This window comes from Mastomys coucha, unplaced genomic scaffold (genome assembly GCF_008632895.1).
Source record: "Mastomys coucha isolate ucsf_1 unplaced genomic scaffold, UCSF_Mcou_1 pScaffold12, whole genome shotgun sequence".
NCBI classification, from domain to species: Eukaryota; Metazoa; Chordata; class Mammalia; order Rodentia; family Muridae; genus Mastomys; species Mastomys coucha.
Genome location: NW_022196894.1, coordinates 35,100,698 through 35,108,671, shown reverse-complemented (window position 1 = coordinate 35,108,671; position 7,974 = coordinate 35,100,698). Strand labels below are relative to the sequence as shown.

At 37.2% G+C, this 7,974-nt stretch overlaps 1 protein-coding gene and 1 pseudogene across 8 annotated transcripts in view; both read left to right on the top strand.

Annotated features, from left to right (window-relative positions):
- The window catches only part of Stxbp5l (syntaxin binding protein 5 like), a 268,083-nt gene that overhangs the window by 154,592 nt on the left and 105,517 nt on the right, over positions 1-7,974 (top strand). For all 8 annotated transcript variants that reach the window (XM_031363837.1, XM_031363833.1, XM_031363831.1 and 5 more), the window contains exon 15: positions 5,998-6,038. In XM_031363837.1, coding sequence (XP_031219697.1) covers positions 5,998-6,038 — 41 coding nt within the window. The remainder of the gene's footprint in view (positions 1-5,997; positions 6,039-7,974) is intronic.
- Positions 2,549-3,571, top strand: LOC116086210 (annotated as a pseudogene).

The following is a 7,974-nucleotide window of genomic DNA, read 5'->3' as shown; positions in this document are numbered from 1 at the left end:
TCAATGGAACAGAATTGAAGACCCAGAAATGAACCCACACACCTATGGTCCCTTGATCTTTGACAAAGTAGCTAAAACAATCCAGTGGAAAAAAAGACAGCATTTTCAACAAATGGTGCTGTCTCAACTGTCGGATAGCATGTAGAAGAATGCAAATCGATCCATTCCTCTCTCCTTGTACAAAGCTCAAGTCCAAGTGGATCAAGGACCTTCACAGAAAACCAGATACACTGAAACTAATAGAAAAGAAAATGGGGAAAAGCCTCAAGCACATGGACACAGGGCAAAATTTCCTGAACAGAATACCAATAGCATATGCTCTAAGATCAAGAATTAACAAATGGGACCTCATAAAATTACAAAGCTTCTGTAAAGCAAAAGACACTGTCAATAGGACAAAATGGAAACCAACAAATTGGGAAAAGATCTTTACCAATCCTATATCTGATAGAGGGCTAATATCCAATATACAAAGAACTCAAGAAGTTAGACGCCAGAGAACCAAATGAGCCTACTAAAAAATGGGGCACAGAGCTAAACAAAGAATTCTCAACTGACAGACACTGAATGACTGAGAAGCACCTAAAGAAATCAACATCCTTAGTCATCAGGGAAATTCAAATCAAAACAACCCTGAGATTCCACCTCACACCAGTCAGAGTGGCTAGAATAAAAAACTCAGGTGACAGCAGATGCTGGAGAGGTTGTGGAGAAAGAGGAACAACTCCTTCATTGTTGGTGGGATTGCAAGCTGATACAACCACCCTGGAAGTTGGTTTGGCGGTTCCTCCAGAAATTGGGCATAGTACTACCAGAAGACCCAGCTATACCACTCCTGGGCATATATCCAGAAGCTGCTCCAACATGTAGTAAGTCTTGACACTTTTATGTAATTGTATTCTGGCAGAATCATTTAAGTATGAAGTAAGAATCTAAGAAGTAACTTTAAAACATAGTTTTTAACTTTGGTAAAAAAAAATACAATCAAATTGTTAGAAACAGAATTATTATAAAAGGATTATACTTAGATTATATTAGCAGAGGCAGTCGTAAGAAAATTATGAGTGTGATTCACAGGAAATACTTTATTGTGAAGTCATAGAACATTAACATCAGGAAAGTCCTTAACCTAATATCACAACTCCTAAAATTTTAGAAATCATGCCTTGTATCCCCAGTTTTATAGCTGAATGAGAGATGCCTGCCGTAGGCTCAAGTATTGCCTTCTTGATGTCCACCTGGTAGTGCTATCTTGGGAGAAAGGAGAAACTCCAGGAGATGGAAGCCATCTGGAGGAAATAGGCCACTGGATGCATGCCTTGAAGGGTTATACTTAGTGTCTGGTCCCTTCTTTTTACTTTGCTTCCTTCCATCTACCTTGAGATGGATAATTTGTCACATGCTGCAGCTGCCATGATATGAACTTTTCTGCCACACCCTCCCTACCATGATGGACTGTGAACCCTTGAACAGAATCAACCTTTCCTGTCTTAAGTGTTTAAATCAGGTATTTTATCCCAGGGACAAAACATCCAACAAATAGCTAAAGTTTGCTTCAAACTTTATAGCATCAGAAATGTCACTGCTTTGTGGACCATCATGCTTCATCTTCTAACATTAGGAACCAAAAATAGATACAAAATTTGCATAAACCTACATGTTAATAAGTTCTTTAATAGGATCACATAAATCTTGCACTATTGGTGGAAAGCTCCTTATCTAACACAGTATTTGACCCAAAGAAGCCAGTAATCCGAGACTATGAACAGACACTGACAAAGCAAGTAACAGAAATGATTTCTCCTTAGTCAAAGAATGAGAAAAGAGCAAGCTACTAAGACATGATTGTTAAACAAACTAGTATCAGTAAGTTCACACACACACACACACACACTGCCCTAGCCCATTCCAGTAAAGGACAAATTTCAAAGCTTGGACTTATTGCCAGGATCTAAAAAAATATTCCAGTTTCCTTCACTGAAGGTAGAGCAGAGGCTTGAGATTTTCATCTCCACTCAGGACAACCCATGTCTGGTGATAGTAGAACCATATGGGGCCAGGATTCCCAGAACTGCCCAGAAATAATAAGCAACCACATTCCCTACCCATTTGTCAGTCTCTGTAATGTAAGATAGAAAAAAGAATGTGGACAATGCTGGAAAATCGATCACAGAAATGATGGCTGAAGACTTAACCAAATTTAGCAAAGCAACATGAACCCACAAAGTCTAGAAGCTGGAATTAACCCCAAGAAATCTACATCAAGATACACCATAGTCAAACTTTGGAACAGTAAACAACAAGGAAAAGGTTGAAAGACACAGAAAAGTCTTCCCATACATAACACTAAACTAATATGGTGAATGACATATTGTGCATCAAAAAAAAAAAAGAAAAAGCAAAAAAAAAAAAACCTCAGGGACATTCTGGATTGCCAACTGAGCTAGACACACAGTTACCAAGAGAGAAACATGTCTATGCTCAGTCAATGCCATGCACCAGCGCTGCCAGGCCTACTTTACCCCTAAAGAGCACACCTTCATCAGTAATGGAGTACTCTACCCATGAGCGCTGCTTTGTGTGTGCACAGTACTTCTGGCTCTTTTGTGAGTTTGAGCATCATAAGTACTGCAAACTTGTCTTCCACATGCTGATTGCTCCATGCTGTGAGTTCTGTGGTGAGTGTCACTGAGTACAGGATCAAGTACGTGAAGTTAGTGAACTGGGCATTCAGGCTGTTTATGTTGTGAGCTGTGTTTTGTGGAGCTGGCTGATGTGAGCTGGCCATTGATGAGCAGCCTCTCGTGTTCAAAACTGAGGCCTACCACCCAGACCACTTCAACTGTTCCCATTGTGGAAAGGAGCTGAAGGATGAGCTCTATTGCCTGCCTTGCCATGACAAGATGGATGTCACCATCTGTGAGGCCTGCCATCAGCCCACTGAGAGCTGTGTAGTAGAGACACTGGGAAAATGGTGGCATGTGGAGTACTTTCTGCCAAGTGTGAGAAGCCATTCCTGTAGCACCAGCTCTATGAAAAACGGGCTTGACCTATTGTGAGACCTACTATAACTAGATCATTGGAGATAGGTGTTTGCTACATCTGCAGTCATGTGATTAAGGCTGATGGAACAAGCCTGTGAAGTTCTACATGAAGCCTGTGTGTAGGAAGTGTGCTATAAAAGGTTCTCCCTAGAGCTGAAGAAGCTGAAGAAGCTGTCTGATCTGGCCACCAGCAAAGCCCAGCCCAAGTCTGTGAGCCCACATCAACTCAGTCTATAGGTTCTTGGCTTCTATTTATCTGCCTACCAAACCTCTGACCTCACTCTCCTGCCAAATGCCTGATGACCACCTCCCACTTCTACTCCATCCCAACCTCCTCCGTCTGCTAGTCACCCTGACTATTCACAGTCTGCCTTGGGCAACACAGTTCACTGATTCTGTGCTGAGGCCTCATTCACTTCATCTTATGCCCACATCTCCAGGGGCAGGAACAAAATGGGGGTAGGGGGTGTTTAAACATTTATGTTGTTAGGGATCTAAACAGGGAGCACGCCTTTAATCCCAGCCCTTGGGAGGCAGAGGCAGGCAGATTTCTGAGTTTGAGGCCAGCCTGGTCTACAGAGTGAGTTCCAGGACAGCCAGGGCTATACAGAGAAACCCTATCTTGGGGGAAAAAAAAATACCTGAAATTTCCCTACCAATTAAGAAAGAAAAAAAAAAAAACCCTTTTGAGACTTCATCTCATGCTAGTCAATGGTTCAGAACAACAAAACAATAGATGGCTGCTGGTGAGATTGTGGAGAAAGGAATCCTTATTCACTGTCGGTAGAAATGCATCTTCATACAGTATGGAGAATCCTCAAAAAACTAAAAATAAATCTACCACATGGCTCCTTGGCATCTGCCCAAACGATGCAGCATCCTACTCCAGGAGTTCTTGCTCAACAATGCTCGTAGCTGTCCTACTCACAATAGCCAGGAACAGGGAAAGAGATACATACATTTGTCTGAGGGCAACTTTGGACATGCTCTAAAACTAGATTTCAGTGTCAATGTGAAACAATATTATGTAAGTTAACTAAAAACATTAGTCTATACTAACAATGCATGAAGTTATATTTTAGTAAGCCTGTTGAAGTGAATGACTTTCTTTATGACTATCATCCACCTGGACTGCATGGGCCTCAGCAGGGGAGGCGATGCTTAGTCCTGCTGGGAATAGATGTCCCAGGGGGTGGAGTAGTACCCAAGGGGATTTCCCCTTCTCTGAAAAGAAAGGGAGGGGGTAAGGACTGGGAGGAGAGGGGAGTGCTACAATGAGGTTGTAATGTGAACAAATAAATAATGCAAAACAAACCCCGTTAAACATATAAATGTGAATCAACATCTAGACTAATGTATTCCATTCACACACACACACACACACACACACACACACGCACGCACGCACGCACGCACGCACGCACGCACGCACACACACACACACACACACACTCCAATATAAAAACACCTTCAGTATTTCTTTAGAATGAGACTAAAAACTACAAGTAGTTTAATCCTCTAATTTCTATTTCTTTCAAAATTTTGACTGTTAAATAGTCCCTTTACATATAAATTGTAATTACTTTATTTCTACATTTAAAAAAAATATTCCACCAAGGGTTACATTGAACTATATGTTATCCACTATAAGTATTATCATGAGAAATATACTGTATGTCATTTTTATCAGTAATTCTTTTCCTCTAATCAGCATTTTATATTTTTTTCAGCATATGGCTTTTGCATAAATTATAATGGTTTCTTTCTAAGTGTCTTATAGTATCTTATTAAAAAATGACAATTTATACTTTACTTTTCCAAGTTTTTTTCTGTTACAAAGAAACAGTATTTAGTTTTGTATTCTGGCCTTCATTTAAGTATCACTCTCTTTGAATAATTGAGATTTTGGTGCATATCCATTCTAAGCTCTACAAATCAAAGCAATTCTATTTCTTCCCTTTCAGCTGGTTGGTTCATAATTTGTTTTCTTATCTTAATGAAATGTTTAATTCTGCCATCATAACAGTGAATAAAATTGTGAAAACAAATATTTTTTACTTTGTTCCTCATCTCAGGGGGAACCATGTTCTTTTATAATCATGCATGTTAGGTGATGTGTGTAGATGGATGTGTGTAGATGGTTCTTAGCTGTCCTTTAGCAAATGAAAGGCAATTATCTTCTTCATTGGTCAGGTTTCCTCATGAATGATGATGAGTTGTTCTCTACTGCCTTTTTGCATCATTTGGCAAACCCAAATGTATTTCCTTATGTAAGCTTTCATTCTGGTTTCATTGTAGTTTGCCAACTGGTTTTCATTAAGATGTTACTTGCTTTTGCTTTTCTGAGTCAGATTTCTCTTGGTTATAAATCATTTCTCTTTATGTATCTTGCTTGGCTTTTCCTTACATATTTTCCTTGACTACATTTTTGTCTGTTCCTACTGGGATATTGGTGAACTTTCTTTTTCCTGAAAATTTTTCTCTGGGTTTGGTGCCAGACAACGCTGACTTTCCCAAATATGTTGGGAAGTACCCTACCCGCTTTGTTTTGCAGATTAGTTTGCATAGAATTGGTATAAACTATTAATAAATCATGGTAATCTTAGATCAGTTTAGGTGTTTGCTTTTATATTTTGATGATATTCAAGTTATCTTTTTCATTAAGTGTTAATTTTATTTTAAAATATTCATTTTTATAAGCCCTTTACTGTTCTGTATGACACATAGAATATTACAGGAAGAAAATCTAATGATTTTTTTCTTTTTCTTTAAAGTTCAATGTGTCCTTCTAAAAAAAGTCATTGTTTTGAGGTTAGAAATAGTTTCTCATAAATCAACATTTATTACAATGATTTTTAATGAATATATAATAACAATAACTCAACTTTTCATGTATTTGGAGTGACTGTTTTATTTGATATACTTTAATTAACGGTAATTTATTTTTATCTAGTCATGCTGATGGAACAATAAAATTTTGGGATGCTTCAGCAAGTAAGTTTTATATTTATCCCCATTCAACATAAATATTTTGTAATATTTATTGATGGTCATTTACCATCTTTTAATTTGAATAATTATAATTTCTGAAATATTGTAGCTTGATTATATTATAATGCTGTATTACAATATTTATTTTATCTACTTTAGATCAGCTTAAAGTATCTCTACTCTAATTATATTAAATAATATTAAATAAACAATACCATAGGCACTCTTTCAGTAATCCCATCTTTAAAAATAAAAAGCACATGCCTGGCAGTGGTGGCACATACCTTTAATCCTAACACTCTGGAGGCAGAGGCAGGTGAATTTCTGAGTTCAAGACTATCCTGCTCTACAGAGTGAGTTCTAGGACAGCCTAGAACAGAGAAACCCTGTCTCGAAAAAAAAAAAAAGAAAGAAAGAAAGAAAAGGCATGCTGCATCAGGAAAAGAACCAAGCTTTATCAGATTAACTGTTCCAGGAATTCCCTCTGTGTCCTGCCTGTGTGCTGTTAGAGAAGTGCTTTTATTCCTCTGTTCTCAGCTTTCCTGTCCCACTCTATAGTAGTCCATGAGAATCAAGAGAAATTATTTGATAACACTAAAAATTCTTTTTAATTTTTAACAGGTAATTTAAGGAATAACTTGTGGTCAATGTACAAGGGCCTGTAATGTTACCTAAGTCTTCAGTATGCTCATATATGTTGTTCCCAAAACATGTCCTTAAGAAAAGAGAAAGAAATGCACACATGTAAATACACGTAAAACTAGGAAATTTCTAAATGTAGTATAATCAAATGCTATTTTAATCAGAAATGGCAGAGATTTATTTGGGCCAGTAAGTTTCAGAAAGATTACTTATGTATTTATGTATTTGTTTATCTTTCAGACAGGATAATGTTTGTATCCTATTTAGGTAGCCTATGCTGGCCTCTATCTTAAGACTTTCATGTTATAGTCAATCATGTTCTAGGATTACAATTGTTCACTACAAGCCTAAGTAGAGAGAATGTTTTAATGGATTAACAACTAACAAAAATTTTGTTAGGTAGTTAAAACTTAGGATAGTCAAAAATAGGAAGAGAAGAAGTTAGCAATGACTTTGAAGTTTCTAACAAGTATAACCATGAAACAATAATCTTGAAAATAAGAAATACAAGATGCTGCCTACTCTACAAGTCTATTTCAACTTGTGTAGCTAGCTCAATGATATCTTTTAAGTCAGGAAAAAAAAAGATATTTTTAAAAAATTTACTCAAAATTTACTCTCAAAATTATCTCATTTTGAGATTTTTAAAGTCTAAAGTGGGCCTGAGTATTTTATGTTATTGACAATTTTTAAAAGTTCAGGCCAAAGTCAGATAGTGGTGGCACAGGCCTTTAATCCCAGTACTCAGGAAGCAGAGGCAGGTGGATCTTTATGAGTTCAAGGCCAGCCTGGTCTACAGCGTGAGTTCCAGGACTGCCAGAGCTACACAGAGAAATCACATCTGAAAAAATCAAAGCAACCCAAAAGTTCAGGCTAGCTACTTTGTAGAATTTTCTTGAATTGGACTGACCTCTTGAAGACCATTTATAAAACAAGAGTCTTTTGTAGGGAAAATTGTGTTTTTATTATGTTCTGAAGAAGAAATGGCTCCCCCAAAATAAATATTATTAAAAACCACTTATAAACCCAGAGTTTTATAAGCTTATATTTGACCCTTTCTTAACTAGGAACACCCAGATGAGATCTTTCCTAAATAATCTGTTGAAAAAACCCAAACATCTAGAGTATTGCATCAACCTCTTATCAAAGAATTAATGGGGATTATTGTGAAGAAATGTGGCAGCATCTCACCTGGAGGAAACTTATTTCTTCCATTTTCTTATTTCTGGTTTCCATTTTCTTAGTTCCAATGCTCATAAACATTTTTTCTCTTTCTTCATCTCTTGATTTCCATTTT